Source organism: Rhinoraja longicauda, chromosome 36, assembly GCF_053455715.1.
Source record: "Rhinoraja longicauda isolate Sanriku21f chromosome 36, sRhiLon1.1, whole genome shotgun sequence".
In the NCBI taxonomy this organism is placed as follows: domain Eukaryota; kingdom Metazoa; phylum Chordata; class Chondrichthyes; order Rajiformes; family Arhynchobatidae; genus Rhinoraja; species Rhinoraja longicauda.
In genome coordinates this window covers 18,935,647-18,957,455 of record NC_135988.1, presented here as the reverse complement: position 1 = coordinate 18,957,455, position 21,809 = coordinate 18,935,647, and the positions used below count along the sequence as shown (strand labels likewise).

Here is a 21,809-nt window from a genome sequence, read left to right as displayed (position 1 = left end):
CACCTGCTGCACGGCGCGGCTCCACCCCGCCCACCGCACTGCGCACGCGCCCCGCCGCCAGAACTGCAACTCCCGGCGTGCACCGCCACTTGACGTATTGGAATCGACGGGTAGCGGAGCCACTCAGACGCAGAGCCGTCAGGGACGGCCAAGGCGATTGGAGCCGTGGCAGCGTTGGCCCGCCCACCCGCGGCCAGCAAAAGGGTTCAGGGTCCTGCACCTTCTTCCCCTTGGTGCCACACGATGGAACTTTTATTTATCCCTGGAGGAAAATTGGTCTGCCAACAGCCATAAAGCACAACAAGATACATGAAATTAAAGTGAAGAGTGGAGAGTCCAGGATTGGGGATGTGCAAAGATTGGGATGGGGCAAGGGAGTCCCCCACGACAGAAGGGGAAGGAGTTTGATCGCCACAGGGAAGAAGAATCTCCTGTAGCGGACGGTGCTGCATCTTGGTGGAACCAGTCTGTCGCTGAAGGTACTCCTCAGGTTGACCAGGGCATCATGGAGGGGGTGTGCCGTATTGCCCAAGATGCTCCTCAGTTTAACGAGCATCCTCCCCTCCAAGACCATCTCCAGTGAATCCAACTACGCCCCTAGGACGGAGCCAGTCTTCCTTCCTGATGAGTTTGTTCATTCTGTTGGTGTCCGCGACCTTCTCCCAGCTACCCCAACACACAACAGCAAAGATGGCACTGGCCACCACCGATTGATATACCATCTGCAGCATCTTCCTGCAGACATGGAAAGGTAGCAGCAAAGAGTGTGGCCAGAGTGGTGTGGGTCTATGAGTAGGAAGGAACTACAGATGCTGGTTTAAATCAAAGATGGACACAAAAAGGTGGAGTAACTCAGTGGGTTAGACAGCATCTCTGCAGAAAAGGAATAGGTGACCCTTCATAGATTTGGGTCGAGACCCCTCAGACTGAGAGTCAGGGGAAACGAGAGATATAGAACAAATGAAAGATATGCAAAAAAAAAACAATGATAAAGGGAACAGGCCATTGTTGGACAATAGGTGCAGGAGGAGGCCATTCGGCCCTTTGAGCCAGCACCACCATTCAATGTGATCATGGCTGATCATTCTCAATCAGTACCCCATTCCTGCCTTCTCCCCATACCCCCTGACTCCGCTATCCTTAAGAGCTCTATCTAGCTCTCTCTTGAATGCATTCAGAGAAATGGCCTCCACTGCCTTCTGAGGCAGAGAATTCAGTGCCTCCTTTGTTGTATGGAGGTCAGTACCCATGATGGATCGGGCAGTATCTACAGCTCTGTGATCTCCATTGTTCCTGGGTATTCGAGTTGCCCAACCAGGGCATGATGTAACCAATCCGCATGCTCTCCCTCTATTACCAAACTTCACCAGTAAACATCAGCACTGCCTGAGTAAAACTGCCCCCCCCAAAAATAATAATAATAATAATATAATAATAATAATAATAATATTCATTTATTGTCATTGCAACGAGTACAACGAAATTAAAAAATAGCCAATCCTGACGGTGCGTACAAACATATATGCAATAAATGCAAAAACAAATAAATACATAAGTACATAAATACAATTATATTAAGTACAAGATTTTTTAACGGTGTTGCCTAGTGCAAAGGTAGTGTTCAGTTCTCGTATGGCCCTGGGGTAAAAACTGTTCTTAAGTCTGTTTGTTCGGGATTTGATCGACCTGAAACGTCGACCAGAGGGCAGATGAACAAACATCCACTCCTTCCTCACCTTCTCTGCAACTTAACTGCTTGTTTTCTCACTTTGGATGAAGTGTCTTCCAACTGAAACATTAAACTGTTTCTCCCTCCATGGATGCTGTTTGACCTCCTCAGTATTTGCAGCATTTTGTTTTTATGTCAGATATTCCGATATCTATTTATTTTGATTATCAATGTGTGAGTGATTGAGTCTTGACCCCAACACTACGTTCCAACTTGTCCCATATACTTTGACTCCCTTGTAATTCAAATAACAAACGTTTGTCACTGCATCTTGTTACACGTGACAATAATAAACCAATATCGTATATCTCTCAATCTAGGTTTCACCCTTTGTAATTCTTACCACGAGTATAATTCCACCATCAGACGCATCTTTGTTTCTTTTTAGTATTCAGAAGATCAGTTCTTATCATGAGTCCCTGGTCCAAACTTTTATCCGGACCAACCACTCACCTCCTCATGTACTGGCCTGTGCAATAATAGGACCTATGTTCCAGATTCCACCCTATGAATGAAAACACTTCCTCACATCCCCTCTGAATCTCTTACCCTAGTAATGCCATCTTCATCACCTTATCTAACTGTGCTGCCACCTTCAGGCATCTTAGGACTTGAACACTGAAGTCGTTCCTCAAAACTCCCTGGTGCCCTACCACACTTTGTATCTAGTGGTGGACACTGCCTGACCCATCACAGGTAGTGACCTCCCCACCATTGAAGGGAATTCAAGAGAGAGCTATTAAGGATAGCAGTCAGGGGGTATGGGGAGAAGGCAGGAGCAGGGTACTGATTGAGAATGATCAGCCATGATCACATTGAATGGTGGTGCTGGCTCTAAGGGCCTACTCCTGCACCTATTGTCTAGGGCCTTTTCCATTGTCAGAGAGGTCATACACAAACCTGAGGTGGTGTTGGCTCGAAGGGCCGAATGGCCTACTCCTGCACCTATTGTCTATTGGAACGATAGATGCTGCCTCAAAAAGGCAGCAATTTCTATGAAACTACACTACCCTGGCCATGGTCTCCTTTCGTAACCATTGGGAAGGCCTGAAAAATTACCATCAAGAACAGCTTCTTCCCGTTAGCCATCAGGCTCTTGAGCACTAAACATTAATCTCAGCACCTATGATCTTCTCTGGACTTTTGCTTTGCACTATCACTGTTATCTAGTATTAGTTAATTTATTGTATTTTTGATTATCATGTTTCTTTTTGCTGCACCGTAAGAATTTCATTGTTCCATTGTCAGTAAATGTGACAATTAAGCACTCTTTGCTCTTCTCACTTTGCCCATTTCAAAATTCCATGTTGCCTCATGTTCCTTTCTCCATATGACAATAGACAATAGGTGCAGGAGTAGGCCATTCAGCCCTTCGAGCCAGCACCGCCATTCAATGCGATCATGGCTGATCACTCTCAATCAGTACCCCGTTCCTGCCTTCTCCCCATACCCCCTCACTCCGCTATCCTTAAGAGCTCTATCCAGCTCTCTCTTGAAAGCATCCAACGAACTGGCCTCCACTGCTTTCTGAGGCAGAGAATTCCACACCTTCACCGTTCTCTGACTGAAAAAGTTCTTCCTCATCTCCGTTCTAAATGGCCTACCCCTTATTCTTAAACTGTGGCTCCTTGTTCTGGACTCCCCCAACATTGGGAACATGTTTCCTGCCTCTAATGTGTCCAATCCCCTAATTATCCCCTAATTATCTTATATGTTTCAATAAGATCCCCCCTCATCCTTCTAAATTCCAATCGCTCCAGCCTTTCAACATACGACAGTCCCGCCATTCCGGAAATTAACCTAGTGAACCTACGCTGCACGCCCTCCATAGCAAGAATATCCTTCCTCAAATTTGGAGACCAAAACTGCACAGTACTCCAGGTGCGGTCTCACCAGGGCCCGGTACAACTGCAGAAGGACCTCTTTGCTCCTATACTCAACTCCTCTTGTTATGAAGGCCAACATTCCATTGGCTTTCTTCACTGCCTGCTGTACCTGCATGCTTCCTTTCAGTGACTGATGCACTAGGACACCCAGATCTCGTTGAACATCCCCTCTTCCTAACTTGACACCATTCAGATAATAATCTGCCTTTCTATTCTTACTTCCAAAGTGAATAACCTCACACTTATCTACATTAAACTGCATCTGCCATGTATCCGCCCACTCACACAACCTGTCCAAGTCACCCTGCAGCCTTATTGCATCTTCCTCACAATTCACACTACCCCCCAGCTTAGTATCATCTGCAAATTTGCTAATGGTACTTTTAATCCCTTCGTCTAAGTCATTAATGTATATCGTTAATAGCTGGGGTCCCAGCACCGAACCTTGCGGTACCCCACTGGTCACTGCCTGCCATTCCGAAAGGGACCCATTTATCCCTACTCTTTGCTTTCTGTCTGTCAACCAATTTTCCATCCATGTCAGTACCCTACCCCCAATACCATGTGCCCTAATTTTTCCCACTAATCTCCTATGTGGGACCTTGTCGAAGGCTTTCTGAAAGTCGAGGTACACCACATCCACTGACTCTCCCCTGTCAATTTTCCTAGTTACATCCTCAAAAAATTCCAGTAGATTTGTCAAGCATGATTTCCCCTTCGTAAATCCATGCTGACTCGGAATGATCCCGTTACTGCTATCCAAATGCTCAGCAATTTCGTCTTTTATAATTGACTCCAGCATCTTCCCCACCACTGATGTCAGACTAACTGGTCTATAATTACCCGTTTTCTCTCTCCCTCCTTTCTTAAAAAGTGGGATAACATTTGCTATCCTCCAATCCACAGGAACTGATCCTGAATCTATAGAACATTGAAAAATGATCTCCAATGCTTCCACTATTTCTAGAGCCACCTCCTTAAGTACCCTGGGATGCAGACCATCAGGCCCTGGGGATTTATCAGCCTTCAGTCCCATCAGTCTACCCAAAACCATTTCCTGCCTAATGTGGATTTCCTTCAGTTCCTCCATCACCCTAGGTTCTCCGGCCCCTAGAACATTTGGGAGATTGTGTGTATCTTCCTCAGTGAAGACAGATCCAAAGTAACGGTTTAACTCGTCTGCCATTTCTTTGTTCCCCATAATAAATTCCCCTGCTTCTGTCTTCAAGGGACCCACATTTGCCTTGACTATTTTTTTTCCTCTTCACGTACCTAAAAAAACTTTTGCTATCCTCCTTTATATTATTGGCTAGTTTACCCTCGTACCTCATCTTTTCTCCCCGTATTGCCTTTTTAGTTAACTTTTGTTGTTCTTTAAAAGAGTCCCAATCTTGTCTTCCCACTCTTCTTTGCTATGTTATACTTCCTCTCCTTAATTTTTATGCTGTCCCTGACTTCCCTTGTCAGCCACAGGTGTCTCTTACTCCCCTTAGTCTTTCCACCTCTTTGGAATAAATTGATCCTGCAACCTCTGCATTATTCCCAGGAATACCTGCATTGCGTCTTCCCTGCTAGGGCCTCCTTCCAGTCAATTTTGGCCAGCTCCTGCCTCATGCCTCTGTAATCCCCTTTGCTATACTGTAATACTGACACTTCCGATTTTCCCTTCTGCCTTTCCATTTGCAGAGTAAAACTTATCATGTTGTGATCACTGCCTCCTAATGGCTCATTTACCTCGTCCCCTTATCAGATCAGGATCATTACACAACACTAAATCCAGAATTGCCTTCTCCCTGGTAGGCTCCAGTACAAGCTGTTCTAAGAATCCATCTCGAAGGCATTCTATAAACTCTCTTTCCTGGGGTCCATTTCCAACCTGATTTTCCCAGTCTACCTGCATGTTGAAATCTCCCATAACCACCGTAGCATTACATTTTTGACACGCCAATTTTATCTCCTGATTCAACTTGCACCCTATGTCGAGGCTACTGTTTGGGGGCCTATAGATGACTCCCATTAGGGTCTTTTTACCCTTACAATTTCTCATTTCTATCCATACTGATTCAACATCTCCTTGATTTCCAATTATCATGCTGTTTTTAAATGTTTCCAACCAATATTTAGAATCTTTGCCATTTCTCTATTTCTCCTTGTTATTTCCCCAGTCTCATCTTCAAATCCACAGACCTACTGCTGATCTTCACGTGGATGGCTGGTCTCTCAATCTGATACCATCTTTAACGTGGAGATAGACATGATGTTTTGGATTACACCCCATCTTCAGGCCCTTCACCACCCTTAACTTCTTTAGTTCACCACAGATGGTACACCTTTTATGGTTCTGAATATCTGCATTAAGTGGGATTCACTCATCGTTGAAACTACGTACCAACCAGAGGCAGGTCAAAGCAGTTCTGCAGTTAGTATTAGAAGATGGGTCCAAATTAAAAGTAGAATCTCCCAATAATCCCTGGGCTAGCTACATGCAAATTGAGACAAACAAGATTAGAAATATGAATACATAACTCAGACTGATTGGTTGGGCATTGGGACCAGTACTGGGGAAATGGGAATTTTAAATAATTAGTCTTAAGTTGCAAAGATGTGGTACATCAGTGTGGAGAAAAAGCTATTAATGTGGGAAATTGACATTGAAAGAATAGGATATCCAGGAATCATTTTGTAGATGAGGCTGAAAGAATGTTCTGGTAGAATATACACAGAAACAAAACAGATGAACCGAGTGTAAATTGAAAGAGGGAGAACTATCCAAAATCACTGCCTGGGGCAGTGGTGTAAGATGGTAGTAGCATTTCATGGTTAAATGAAAATGTGTAAGATCAAATCAAAAATAAAGAGGATGTTTAGTTGGTTTGAAGATTGGACATAATATGAACAAAGAATGATGAATGTAATGCAAACAGTAGATCATGAGATGAAACAATCCAGAAATATAAAATCAGCTACTTTTTCCTGTACATGTTTAAAAATGAATCAAAGTATGCATGGTACTAGGTGAACTAGAATTAAACGTTATTTTGAATGTCTTTGCTTTTGAGGATACAATGAACATTACAGAAATAGTTGCAAATCAGGAATTTGGGGACAGTTAGTCACCAGAGAAGCAGTACTAGGCAAATAGTTGTAAAATAGATTCAGACACATTTCCAATCCAATGAAACCATCCCCAAATCCAGAGAATTTTGGCCAATAAATTTACTTTCCTAATTATATGTTGCATGAGATATTTTAATGATTTGTTATGCCTGGACTGGAGCCGAGTGTAGGAGGCAGAGAAAGCAAGATTTTACTTTTTACAACATATCTTGTGTAGTTTTGTCAAGGAAGACCTGCAGGATCTTAACAACATCATTGGTAGCGATGGATACAGTGTGTGGTGTGGTAGCAGGATTCGCATATACTTTTAGAATCTGACAGGGACCGTGACGAGAACTATGGCTCTGGTAAGAGACTAGAGAAATCTCCAGAAGACACTCACATGGCAGACGATCCCTCTGAGAAACTCCCACCAGGTTCCGACCAACCGTGGATAACCTGGCGCATTCTCAACAGACTGTGGACAGGCATGGGGAGGAACAAATCGAACATGCTGAAGTGGGGATATACTGAAGATGCGGCAGACGGCAAGTGCGGACGTGGCCTCCAAACTATGGAACACTCCTGAGCTGTGACATGCTGCACGACACATGCACTGTAGAGGATCTTGCAGAGGCCAACGACGTAGGTTCACTAGGTTAATTCCCGGAATGGCAGGACCGTCATATGTTGAAAGACTGGAGCGACTAGGCTTGTATACACCGGAATTTAGAAGGATGAGAGAGGATCTTATTGAAACGTAAGATTATTAAGGGATTGGACACACTAGAGGCAGGAAACATGTTCCCAATTTTGGGGGAGTCCAGAATCAGGGGCCAGTTTAAGAATAAGGGGTAGGCCATTTAGAACGGAAACGAGGAAAAACTTTTTCACTCAAGAGTGTTGTAAATCGGTGGAATTCTCTGTCTCAGAAGGCAGTGGAGGCCAATTGTCTGGATGCTTTCAAGTGAGTTAGATAGAGCTCTTAATGATAGCGGAGTCAGGGGGTATGGCGAGAGGGCAGGAACAGGTAGCACTGATTGTGAATCAGTGCTGGTGCTGGCTCGAAGGGCCAAATGACCTACTTCTGTACCTATTGTCTATTGACTTGGCACTAAGATTTGCTCATTATTGGCAAACAGCTGTGTGATGACACTAATAAATAAATAAAAACACCTTTGGTTGGACAGTTTGACAACAACGTAGAATAACGCAGCCCAATGGTGTTTGTGAAAGAAACCAACTTTAACCCCTATATCAATCCAGTGCCAGACTTAGTATCTTCATACCAAATCGGTATGAAAGTTGCAAGATTTACTTGAGTTTGAGTTTGCTAACCAGCAATCACCCTGTACACTGGCAATATCCTACACACTAGGAACAACTTACAAAAGCCAATTAATGTACAAAATGTAGTTGTTGAGTGTAGGAGGAAATCGGATCACCTGGAGAACCCAAGTCAAACTCTGTGCAAACAACACCTGTAGCCAGGATTAAAACTGGGTCTCTGGCACCAAGGCATTAACTCTGCTGCTGTGCCACCTGATCTACTATAATCCATCACAATTTTCCCACCCTTTTACTCACACACTTGTATTCATGGTATGATTTAACTAGAAAGCACACAATAGCTTTTCACAGTGTCTTGGTACAGGAGTATAAAATGTTGGAATCAATTTAAACAAGTAAGAGCAAGTTTGGTGAGCAAGTGTATAATTTTATTTGAATGAAGTGTTTTAGTGCAAGGCTAAAATGAATGAAGTTAGTTCCATTATACACCAGAAAGTTAAATGATGCCAAGCACTACCACAGATCACTAAATTGATGGGTTAGACCAACCTGGTCAAAAGTCTCAGGTTGTTTGGAAATGTACAAATCACATAATTAACTTGACAATTTGAATCTGCCATCTTTATGACAATACTATTGGGTAGAGACTTTGCTTGAACAGCTATTAGGAATGGCTCCATCATGCCATACCACAGTCAATAATACTAACAACAACACTTGTCTTTCCACTTTGACTTCCCTTTGATTCCATTTGTTTCACAATATTCATGCCTTCTACGACAATCCCAAACACAACATGCTTTCCATCCAACCTGAAAAATACAAAAGGTGGATTAATATTCTGTTGACATAGCAAGACACATATTTTTAAAATCTCACATTAGTAAAAGAGTGGTCTTGATCTGAAATTCACCTGGAAACAAGTGATGTAAATAGACAGAATTAAAATTTGAAAGGAGCCAAAGGAAAAACATCTACAAGGGATTTAAAGCATAATTAGCCCCATAAAGAGTTAATACCATGTCAGCCAAGTGTTTATTTTCACACAAACTAACTGAAGTAGATTTATGCCCCAGGATAGTCAGTAGCTTTCCATTTGAACATTCCTTGCTGAAATACAGCACTGTTATAACTATCATAGTTTGCTTCAGTTTACTTGCCATTTGAACATTGTAAAGTTCAGTGTAAGTTGTATTTGCAACTGTTGGACTGATGTAGCCCTGGCTCATGTAGATGTCCTACAAACACACACAGGAGTGGACTAAACTAAGATTCTACGATTGCACTTATCCATATCCATGTTTAATATTTCAAAACTGGACATCGTACACCCTGGAGCACACTACGAAAGGGCAATCAATTCCAAACAACTCACACCTCAGTCAATACTATAACACAAATGCCTCTACAGCACCAGAAATAACTTACCAGGTGGTTTTTGCAGTACAGATAAAAAATTGTGATCCATTTGTATTGGGCCCAGCATTTGCCATTGACAATGTTCCTGGGAAAAACACCATATCAAATTCTTTAAAAATGCACATGTCAGAATGAACATAAAATATAATTTTCTTCACACCAATAAAAGAAACATTATTTAGTACCCCAGGATTAGACAGCCTTTGGGTTGATCCCTGGTATTGTTATTAGATATTAGTATTCATTCCCCAGGATTCACTGGATATCCCACCTCCATTATTTTCAACCAACTCCCCATTTGGGAATCATAGGACCACACCCACTCTTTTACACCTGAACTGTATTCCAAGTAGAGTTAGAAAATGTAGCTCCAATCAGGCAATTTATATGCAAATTCAAAAGAATTGCAACTCAATGTAAAAATAGTAGATGCCCATCCCCATCCAAAAAAATCTGTTACATTAAAACCAAAAAGAATTGTAGTTTGCCCACTCACCTGGTGCTTCATGTTTAAGTGTGAAGTTCTCATCTGGAAATTTGTTACCATAGATTGATTTGCCACCAGTGCCATTGCCTTTTGTGAAATCTCCACCCTGTAGAAATCAGGACAGCCCGACTTGTAAATTACTCAAAAATGCCATTAGGAACAATTCTTCTACTAATTTTAAACCATGTAACATTAAATGAACCGAGGTTAAGATGAAATTAGGATTCAAGCTACTTGTTCATCTGAATCCCAGTGCCAATCTACCTGAAGAGTTGAACAGTAGATCTTTAATTCCAAATCAACATCCAGCAGTAACTGCAGAGAACGGAAATAGCTCCCAAAAAAATCATAATAGTAAACAAATGAAAAGATAAGTCATGGCATAAAATAGACTGGGCTTTCCTGTGTGGACCCTGGGGAGTTTTGTAGAACAGAGGGACCTAGGAGTACAAGAACACAATCCCATGAAAGTATCACCATAGGCAGACAGGGTGGCAAAGGCGGGTTTTAGCTTGCCGGCCGGCCTTCACTCAGAGCATTGTGTATAGAATCTGGGATGTTATATTTCAGTTGTACAAGACATCGGCAAGACCACATTTGAGTGGGCTGTAGTTCTGGTCGCTCTGCTATTGAAAAAATCCCATTAGCTGAAAAGTGCAGAAGATGGGAGAATACACAAGAAACTATAGATGCTAGAATCAGGAAGGAAAAAAAGCACTGGAAGTCAGGCAGCATCAAAATGTCAGATCCACCTGCAAAAAATGGGTCTAAGGCAAATGAGGCTAGTTTAGGTGAGCATCTTGACTGCAAAGGAGAGGTTAACCCAAAGGGCCTGTCTGTGTGCTGTATGTTTCAGTCACAAAGATTCTAAATAATTCAAGCTGCCTTCATTATGGAATCCTATTCCACAGAAATTGGCCTATCTCATCTATACCATCCAATATTCTGAGTTGACACCTATACGACATTCAACTTCCCAAAATGGCACCCAACTTTATGTCCCATTCAAGTACTAGTTATTCTATTCAATTTCACTACTCCAAGCTTTGTCCATAACATTCCTGCCCAGAACAATTTAACTTAATTTCTCAGCCAGCATCTTATCTAAAGCCTCAAACATTAACCTTACCACCCATGGTGGAACACACAAATCATTATTTCCACATGACGTATTATTATTTGCTTACTAGTCTGATATTTGAGCTATTCAGAAACAAACACAAGTGGTAACCACAATATAATTGCACTGGATACAACAGCACACATCAGAATCACTGCCATGCTACTCTTCAGAGAGATCCACCATTTTCAAGGAATAATTCCAAGTGAATGCAGCTCCATGGCCCATCACTAATGCTCTCGTGGCTGGGAGATATGGTCAGTCAGTGTTTTTTTTGCTGCAAAAGCAAACTCTACAGTTCAATTTGCCAACATATCTCTGAAGTCTACTTCAATCACTCAGCACCTTCAGAACCATGTCACGATCACTCTGCCAGAAACCATCTTATTTGATTACCGGAATACAATGTAATCAACACTGACCTACAAAGTTAACTACTTTCCAATTTAGGTTATTGTCACCTGTACCAAGGTACAGTGAAAAGCTTTTTCGTTGTGTGCTATCCTGACATGAATGATTACAATCAAGCCATCCACAATGCAGATACAGGATTAAAGGGAACAATGTATAGTGGAAGGTACAGTCCAATTAAAGAACTGACCAGATCTTACTCAATGGACCAATTCCTCCTAAATAAATCTCAAAACTTGAACAATTTAAAAAGTTTTATCATCCCTGTCAAAAGGAAAACCTTTCCATCAATAAGCTCATTGTTAATTTGCATATTAAACACAACACCTTAAAATCATTTGTTTCCTGCTCAGATAACAGCATGAAAAAGGGCCTCTCCACAGCCTCCTACAAGTCCCGAACGCACAAGTCACAGGGAATGCACTCATTGAAAAATGGGCCATAATCACAATCTTCTGTAAGATAAAGCTACGTCACCTGCATTCATCATATCATATCATCATATCATATATATACAGCCGGAAACAGGCCTTTTCGGCCCACCAAGTCCGTGCCGCCCAGCGATCCCTGTACATTAACACTATCCTACACCCACTAGGGACAATTTTTACATTTACCCAGCCAATTAACCTACATACCTGTACGTCTTTGGAGTGTGGGAGAAAACCCACGCAGGTCACGGGGAGAACGTACAAACTCCTTACAGTGCAGCACCCGTAGTCAGGATCGAACCTGAGTCTCCGGCGCTGCATTCGCTGTAAAGCAGCAACTCTACCGCTGCGCTACCGTGCCGCCCTTGTCAAGATACAGGAGGTGAAAAGTGTGAAGTGCTAATAAACCAATCAAAAATTCCTGGAGCAATTTTTATTCCATATCTCAAATTTGCAAAGATACAAAATGCTGGAGTAACAGCAGGACAGGCAGCATCTCTGGAGAGAAGGAATGGACGACCTTTGGGGCCAAGGCCCTTCTGAATTTGCAAATTCTGCACAGGCGATTGTCCGTCATATGGTATGGGGTCACCTGTTGCATTTTAAAAGTCTATGATATTGACAAATGGAAACATTTTAGATGCAAGAGAAACCAGTAAGAAATGATAGTAGTCTCTGAGAGTATATTAAAAGCATCAAAATCACATGTTGGCCCCGTAGAAACAGAGGAGAATCAATAAACAAAATATGAAGGGAAGAAATTAGGAAACCACAAGGCGGTAAACCAAATGTGTTGAGGAAATGAGAGATTTATTAAAGTGATAAAGCCAAACACAATGGATGGTAATGGGACTACAGATGAAAGAGCCAGGTCATTCATCGTACATACACACACCACACAAGACTTTGTCAAGGACTGCGCACCAAATTGGAAAGTTATTTACAGATATCCAAGAATAACTTTTTTTTTCTTAAAGAAGGTAGGTGAACAAAGGCAGTGAACAAAGTTACCGTGCAATTAATTGGCAAAGTAAAATACCAGTCTTTACTACAACAAACAGTATGAAAATGGGGAAGACCTGATATAACTACATTTACTGACATAGTGCCATGTTATCTTGTGGCCCCAAGTGAAGCATGGTTCAGACAAGGATTGGGAGTCAATAGCATCATCTCTTGAGAAATACTGGATAGCCTAGAAACAATGTTAGCTAGGGTAGATGCTAAGATGGTTAGGCAGAAACACAAGAGGGCAACACCTATTTTTAAGGTATTAATTCCATTGGAATTCATTACCCCAGAGAGCCACCAAGTTCAAGTCATCAATGGCACAAAGTTCCCAACACCTGCTTCCCAAGAGGCCAAAATTAGAGGCCAGCTTTAAACATGCCCCAACTGCTTAAACTGTGATTGACATTACAACAATTTTTACAAAAGATCCCAGCATACTGAAATTAGAAATATGCTTGAAATCATTACAAGAAAAAAGTTACCAATTTTTAAAGGTTTAGGCATGTACTTACCTGGCACATAAAATCAGGAATTATTCGGTGGAATACTGATCCCTTAAACCCTTCACCCTTTGGTTTGGTGCAAAGCACACGGAAGTTCTCTATTTAAATAGACAGGTAACAGAATGAGCAAGCTACAACCGTCAAGACACACAACTGAATGACCGCATTCATGACTATCCCAACACTGCACCCCACTTCCAAACTCAAGCTTTAGATTTAAATTTCAGACAATACTATAATGTATATTATATTTTGAAAAATATAAAAGTGGATAAGTCTCCAGGTCCTGATAGGATATTCCCTAGGACATTGAGGGAAGTTAGTGCAGAAATAGCAGGGGCTATGACGGAAATATTTCAAACGTCATTAGAAACGGGGATGGTGCCGGAAGATTGGTGCATTGCGCATGTTGTGCCTTTGTTTAAAAAAGGTTCTAAAAGTAAACCTAGCAATTATAGACCTGTTAGTTTGACGTCTGTGGTGGGAAAATTAATGGAAAAAATACTTAGGGACAATGTATATAATTATTTGGATAAACAAGGCCTGATTAGAAACAGTCAACATGGATTTGTGCCTGGAAGGTCATGTTTGACTAATCTTCTTGAATTTTTTGAAGAGGTTACCAGGGAAATTGATAAGGGCAAGGCTGTGGATGTTGTCTATATGGACTTCAGTAAGGCATTTGACAAGGTTCCACATGGAAGGTTGATTAAGAAGGTTAAATCATTGGGTATTAATAGTGAGGTTGCAAGATGGATTCAACAATGGCTGAATGGGAGATACCAGAGGGTAATGGTTGACAATTGTATGTCAGGTTGGAGGCCAGTGTCTAGTGGAGTACCCCAAGGATCTGTGTTGGGTCCACTGTTGTTTGTCATTTACATTAATGATCTGGATGATGGTGTGGCAAATTGGATTAGTAAATATGCAGATGATACTAAGATAGGTGGTGTAGTTAATAATGAAGTAGAGTTTCAAAGTCTACAGAGACTTGGGCCTTTTGGAAGGGTGGGCTGAAAGATGGCAGATGGAGTTTAATGCTGATAAGTGTGAGGTGCTGCATTTTGGTAGGACAAATCAAAATAGGACGTACAGGCTAAATGGTAGGGAATTGAGGAATGCAGTGGAACAGAGGGATCTGGGAATAACTGTGCATTGTTCCCTGAAGGTGGAATCCCATGTGGATAGGGTGGTGAAGAAGGCATTTGGTATGCTTGCCTTTATAAATCAGAGCATCGAGTATAGAAGTTGGGATGTAATGTTAAAATTGTACAGGGCCGAATCTGGAGTATGGTGTGCAGTTCTGGTCGCCAAATTATAGGAAGGATGTCGACAAAATGGAGATGGTACAGAGGAGATTTACTAGAATGTTGCCTGGGTTTCAGCACTTAAGCTACAGAGAGGTTGAACAGTCTTTATTCTTTGGAGCGTAGAAGGTTGAGGGGGGACTTGATAGAGGCTTTTAAAATTTTGAGAGGGACGGACAGAGTTGACGTGGGTAGGCTTTTCCCTTTGAGAGTGGGAAAGATTCCAACAAGGGGACATAGCTTCAGAATTGAGGGACAAAAGTTTAGGGGTAACATGAGGGGTAACTTCTTTACTCAGAGGGTGGTGGCTGTATGGAATGGGCTTCCAGTGGAAGTGGTGGAGGCAGGCTCGATTTTATTATTTAAGAGTAAATTGGATAGGTATATGGATAAGAGGGGATTAGAGGGTTATGGTCTGAGTGCAGGTAGATGAGACTAGGTCAGGGAGAGTGGTCGGCGTGGACTGGTAGGGCCGAACGGGCCTGTTTCCGTGCTGTAGTTGTTATATGGTTATATATTACCATGCTTTAGTTCAATTCAATCTGCCCAAAACTCTACATTCAGAATAGTTTAAAAGTATGTTGAAAGGCTGGAGCAATTAGGCTTGTATACACTGGAATTTAGAAGGATGAGGGGGGGATCTTATTGAAACATATAAGATAATTAGGGGATTGGACACATTAGAGGCAGGAAACATGTTCCCAATGTTGGGGGAGTCCAGAACAAGGGACCACAGTTTAAGAATAAGGGGTAGGCCATTTAGAACGGAGATGAGGAAGAACTTTTTCAGTCAGAGAGTGGTGAAGGTGTGGAATTCTCTGCCTCAGAAGGCAGTGGAGGCCAGTTCGTTGGATGCTTTCAAGAGAGCTGGATAGAGCTCTTAAGGATAGCGGAGTGCGGGGGTATGGGGAGAAGGCAGGAACGGGAAACTGATTGAGAGTGATCAGCCATGATCGCATTGAATGGCCTACTCCTGCAACTATTGTCTATAATTACCCCACCCCAAACAAAATAACTTTTTTGAGCTGCAAAACTTATTAATATCTAAAATAACATGCCATGGACATCTGTGCAATGATGCAATGTTTTTGGTCAATGAACTTTCTTCAAGTGTTTCACCTTCCACATGCTGCATGACCTGCTGATTGCTTCCAGGTCTCTTGTCATGCGTTTTGGATATACTAGACGGGCGTGGACCCGTTAGGTACAAACCTCCCCTGTGGGCCAGGCAACCCTAGTTGGGTCTAAACCTCTCCTGCGTGCCCGGCAACCGTCCAACCGACGACCCGTGGATCCGTTGCCGGGCCGGGGAGTCTCACCCGGGGCCGTGGACAGGTGAGGGAACCACTCACCTCGGCCCCAGCGACCGTGGACCTGTTGGGTGCAAACCTCTCCTGCAGCGGCAGGTCGACTGCGATGGCCATCTTCTTTGACCCTCTGCCCACAGGAGGAAGGTCAGGCGCGTGCCTCATCGAGATGGGTGCCCGTCCTCCCGGCAGGGGTGGGGTTCATTTATTAAGTTAATTGCGTTTAAAATGTAAGAAAACTTGATCAATCGAGACCGTAGGCGAATGGTGAGTAAGATGGGCCTAAAATTGTTGCGCTATTGTGTGCTGTTTTGACTGTATTTCGGGTGCAAACAATGAGTTTTAGTAATATATACATATATATATATAGACATTATCCTAATTTCAGAGGCTAACTTATTTTTTTACTCCAAGTTCGAAGTCGAAAAAAAATATCACATTGATAGAAAACCCGCAAAAACTGTCAATTTCCTTCATCACTCAATGCAGCAGCAGCTCACCGCCCATGTCGAGGAAATTACAATGGGCAACAATTCCTAACCATGCGAGCAAAATGCAGATGTCATGCACGGATAGGTTGCGGCAAGAGAACCATTCGTCCGCAGTGAAGTAATACTTAAGGATTCAATTTTTAAAAAAAATAGAAATATATAATATAATAGAATATATATATATATAATAGAAATATCATCCTCACCTGCAGTCTTTGGAACTACATCGCTCCTTAGCTAATGGGTAGAAATAAAAGAAAAATTATAGTAACAGATTTATAACCTGCAAAGTCGGTTGCTGTATTTTTTTTAAGTGGGTAGAGAAATTCCATCACATCTTAGGTCGCATTTATCGCCGGTTTATGCAACAGCTGCTGCAGCACCTGCCTTCGGGCGAGCGTTCATGGTGGCGGCGGGCCATTTGCACAGACCCATCTGTAAAATGGCGGGCACCAGCCTGGGCGCCCGATCACCAAACGCCAGCACCATCCTGCTCCGTCTTTTATGAAATAGACCGGTTTTTTTTTCCATAACGGGATTTTTTTTTCGCAAGTGGTTAGACCGGTGCGGCAAGCCGAGGGTGTGGGAAAGGAACGGCTGGGAACGCCACCCGACACGTGGCCCGGGGAGAGACGAGCCGGCGCGGGCCTCGATCTGTCGCCGGTGGGACGCCACGAGCCAGCGGCAACCGACCTCCCGCCCGCCGGCCAATGGACGCGGGTCCACATTCAACCTCAACATTGATGTTCAGACCGCGGGTACAGCAGCCTAGATCACACCTAAAGAGGAGAGCGGCGAGGCCGCCCGACACCGCATGACCACACCCTGGCTGCGGCCATCCGGCCACAACCACCCCCCCCCCCCACACCTCCGGGGACAATTGTAGAATCATGTCTGCTTTTACCTCGAAAGTGATGCGGCCCACGAGCTGGTTTTCAAACCCAATGTCGAAGAAGACGCGAGGATTGCCCATTTTTTATTTGAAATTAAAATTTATCCTTGTGTCAACCGCTCAAAATTGCCGCGCCGTGGACAGGGTGAAGTCGGTGAGAAAAGCCGCCCGCTCCGCTTATATCCCGCGTCCACGTCCCGCCCCCGGCCTGACAGACGGTCGCGTGAACCAGTCGCCTCGCAGGAAGCCGATGATGGACGGACAGGTTGACCAATGGTGGGCGGTAGACCGCGCGGGGGCGGGCTCACGGCGGCATAACGGACCCCGTCCCGCTGGACGCGCGGCCCCGGCTGCCCGCAGACGCGCGGCAAGCAGCGCTTGCTCTTTAAGCAAAATATATAAATGTGCACATTCCACGCATCTAAAACCCTCCGTTATTCTATATCCCAATTCCTTACCCAATTGACAATTAAATTTAAACTAAAAAAAACCAGGGACGTCGTCACAAATCTGCTTACATTTTATCACGAAATCGGCTGGAAATCCCTGCAAATAAATGTAAATATATTTGTATGTGCATTATAGATAAACTTTATATATATAAAGTGAGCCAAAGTTGCAAGAAAAAAGTGGATCTATGACACGTGAAGATGAATGAATAAATAAATAACGCTTCGCATTTACGTAAAATGATCCACTTTGCAGTGTACGGGGGAGGGGTAGAATAGTGTCTAAATACGGCTTTTGTTTTTAAAAATCAATTATTTTTAAATGAGTTGCTTTGTCGGAGTGTCCGTCGTGGAGTGGGGCTGCGAAAAAGCGCGGCATTGCCTGGCGCGGCCGTCGCTCGAGCGGCTTCCAGAAGCTTCTCCGTCCGGCCCGTCATGGCCGCGCTGCCCGGCCTTTGTGTCCTCGCCAAATTTTACAACACCATCTCCCTCAGCTCAGGGATATTCTCCAGTTCAACCGAATGACGGAGCTAAACAGCTCCTCTGATTTACTCTCGTCAAGATGCCTTGCGTTTTGGAACCTCAGAATCAATTCACCTCGATAAAAAGAAGCCAGATTACAAAAACAGATGTAGGGCATTGCAAATAACTTTGAGAACTTTGTAGCAAAATCTTGCTTCAGGGTGTAAAAGGATCCAAAGGCTCTTATTGACCATGGCCATCATTTTAAACACGAACAAAAGAAGAACCCATTCCTTCTCTCCAGAGATGCTGCCTGACCCGCTGAGTTACTCCAGCTTTTTATGTCTATCTTCGGTTTAAACAAGCATCTGCATTTCGTTCCTACACAATAAGGGGGAAAAAACAGGATAGGATAGAGCCTGAAAGTACACCAAGTGCTGGAGTAACTCAGCAGGTCAGGCAGCATCTCTGCAGAACATGGATAGCCATATTTCTGGAAAACATGGATAGCAGCATCTCTCGAGAACACGGATAGGTGATGTTTTGCTGGGTTACTCTAGCACTGTGTGTATTTGTGTGTTAACCAGCATCTGCAGTTCTTTATTTCTACTGGATAGTCTGTCTTACCCATGGTAAACTCATGGATACTAACAGAAATATGCATTCACTCTGTCTCAGTATTTATCAAGGCACATTAAGTAAGAAGCATTTAAGATTAACTCGACATTTACCAATACCTAGCTGTGAAAGTAGATATCATTCTTTCTTATTTCATTATTTGAGCCCTGTTGATACCATGGACTAATAGAAGCTGCCTTAGACTCTGCAGAAACATCTTCCTGAAAGGTACAGGAACTCAAAGCAGGACTTATGTCAAGCCTCATTTTGTACTCTCGATTTTTTTTTTCACTGTCAAGGAGTATTGTTCATTATTTCGTAATCAGTGGTTTGTATTTCTCGAGGCTGTACACTGATGCATAATACAGAGTATTGCACTAATTTCTTAATTATTTGTGCTAAAAAGCTTAGCTGTAGCATTTAAAACAATGTTTAGTCATTGAAATAGGTTTCCTGCTGAGAGATCTCCATCATCACAAAAATCAGTCTTCAGCCAATTTAATTTGCTCCAATGTTTAGTGTTTTAGTTTTAGAGATACAGTGTTATTCGGCCCACCGAGTCCGCACCGACCAGCAATCCCCACACATTAACACTATCCTACACACACTAGGGACAATTTATATTTATACCAAGCCAATTAACCTACAAACCTGTACGTCCTTGGTGTGTGGGAGGAAACCGAAGATCTCGGAGAAAACCAACGCGGTCACAGGGAGAACGTACAAACTATGTACAGGCAGCACCCGTAGTCAGGATCGAACCCGGGTCTCCGGCTCTACAAGTGCTGTAAGGCAGCAACTCTACTGCTGCGCCACCGTGCCGCCCTAAGAAATAGCTCAAGGAATGGCAAAGATTACTGGATGAACTAATGGCAAAGGAACCAGATAATATCCCAGGTAGAGAATGAAGAGCTGTACTCCAGGGCAAGGGGCATGTGTTCCAAGTCAATTATAATATTCACTGGTTTCTATCTGAAAAATTGCTAGCCATTGCTTATTTACTAAAACCAGAACAAATGCACACCCTCCTTAAGATTTCTACTATTTAGACTAATTTGTTTTCTCTTTCTTTATTCTGATGAAGGGTTTTCGACCTCAAATGTTAACTGTTTTTCTTTCCTTAGGATGCTATCTGACTTGCTGAGATTTTCACAGCGTTTTGTTTTTATTCTAATCTGGCCTATGTACTGCCCAATCTCTCAATCATCAATAAAGCGTGGGAGGTTGTTGTGGATTGTGTTGTTGACCAATAACTCACTCATTGAAACCAGGTTTAGGTTTAACCAGGACCAGTTGGCTCCAGAAAACATCATAGTTTTGTTTCAAATGCAGATCAAACGATTGGTGGAACTGGATGTTATGTAAGAACCTAGATTGATGTTGTTCTTAGATGAATGATTGAGGTATACATCAAGAGGTGATTTGTGAGACTTTTGATGTGGTTGTTGGGAGATGGGATTTGATGATTTCTTCATTGCCCACACATGGTAGTTCATTAAACTTTTTGTGGCATTTAATGCATGTTCTTGGCTTCATTCCTGGCATCAATCTCAAGTGCATCCTCTACTCTGCTCCATGACCATATATCAGAGCTTTTATGGTCTTTGCCAAATTGAGGATCCCTCTATAATAATGTATGGAAGACTGCATCTTAAAATTTAGCTATTGCATGGTTTTTCACCTTCCTTCCCAAAGCTCTGGAATGGTGTCCATCAGTGATCATCTCCTCTTTAAGAGGTATTGGCATATTACCACTATCCAGCTTCAACTATTGCTAGTTGCTCCTGAAATTGAAATAAGTGGATGTGCCAAGCTATGAAGAGCATATTTAATGCTGCCTAGAAGGTAAAATCATGAAAACTGTGGCCTGCACCATATGAAGCAGAAGTGGATTAATTGCACATTGTAATCCCCACACGTATTTTCCAGTGCTATGCAATTTTGGTCTCTTCTCTACTTAATTCCCCTTTTAAGAATTTGGCAAACTGTGACACTTGGCATTGTGATGTCAGCTTGAAGTTCAATTGGTAATTCACCCAGTTTAAAAAGGACATAAGGCTTTTTTTTGCTATGCTTTTGATGACCACTAAATTCCTTTATTTTCAAAGGATCAAACAAGGCAATTAACGTTTCAATAGACAATAGACAATAGGTGCAGGAGTAGGCCATTCAGCCCTTCGAGCCAGCACCGCCATTCAATGCGATCATGGCTGATCACTCTCAATCAGTACCCCGTTCCTGCCTTCTCCCCATACCCCCTCACTCCGTTATCCTTAAGAGCTCTATCCAGCTCTCTCTTGAAAGCATCCAACGAACTGGCCTCCACTGCCTTCTGAGGCAGAGAATTCCACACCTTCACCACTCTCTGACTGAAAAAGTTCTTCCTCATCTCCGTTCTAAATGGCCTACCCCTTATTCTTAAACTGTGGCTCCTTGTTCTGGACTCCCCCAACATTGGGAACATGTTTCCTGCCTCTAATGTGTCCAATCCCCTAATTATCTTATATGTTTCAATAAGATCCCCCCTCATCCTTCTAAATTCCAGTGTATACAAGCCTAATTGCTCCAGCCTTTCAACATACGACAGTCCCGCCATTCCGGGAATTAACCTAGTGAACCTACGCTGCACGCCCTCAATAGCAAGAATATCCTTCCTCAAATTTGGAGACCAAAACTGCACACAGTACTCCAGGTGCGGTCTCACCAGGGCCCGGTACAACTGTAGAAGGACCTCTTTGCTCCTATACTCAACTCCTCTTGTTATGAAGGCCAACATTCCATTGGCTTTCTTCACTGCCTGCTGTACCTGCATGCTTCCTTTCAGTGACTGATGCACTAGGACACCCAGATCTCGTTGAACATCCCCTCTTCCTAACTTGACACCATTCAGATAATAATCT

The 21,809-nt window shown here is 43.0% G+C and overlaps 1 protein-coding gene across 1 annotated transcript; it reads right to left on the bottom strand.

The window, feature by feature from the left end:
* Positions 1-8,407: 8,407 nt before the first annotated feature.
* On the bottom strand, positions 8,408-17,560 carry LOC144610418 (peptidyl-prolyl cis-trans isomerase-like). The gene is made up of 6 exons (XM_078429075.1): positions 17,393-17,560; positions 16,695-16,725; positions 13,393-13,481; positions 9,917-10,013; positions 9,430-9,505; positions 8,408-8,813 (listed from the first exon to the last, which is right to left on the bottom strand). Exons 1-6 carry the CDS (start codon positions 17,459-17,461, stop codon positions 8,681-8,683), a joined length of 495 nt encoding a protein of 164 aa, XP_078285201.1. The 5' UTR covers positions 17,462-17,560; the 3' UTR covers positions 8,408-8,680.
* Between the last annotated feature and the right edge of the window lie 4,249 nt (positions 17,561-21,809).

What these genes read in the sequence shown, in the direction of transcription:
- LOC144610418 (XM_078429075.1), bottom strand. Translation starts at nt 17,461, where the DNA reads ATGGGCAATCCTCGCGTCTTCTTCGACATTGGGTTTGAAAACCAGCTC. An exon ending in TTCCTGATTTTATGTGCCAG is followed by an intron (nt 10,014 to 13,392) that starts GTAAGTACATGC and finishes TGATTTCTACAG; the next exon opens with GGTGGAGATTTCACAAAAGG. An exon ending in ACTTAAACATGAAGCACCAG is followed by an intron (nt 9,506 to 9,916) that starts GTGAGTGGGCAA and finishes TGTTTTTCCCAG; the next exon opens with GAACATTGTCAATGGCAAAT.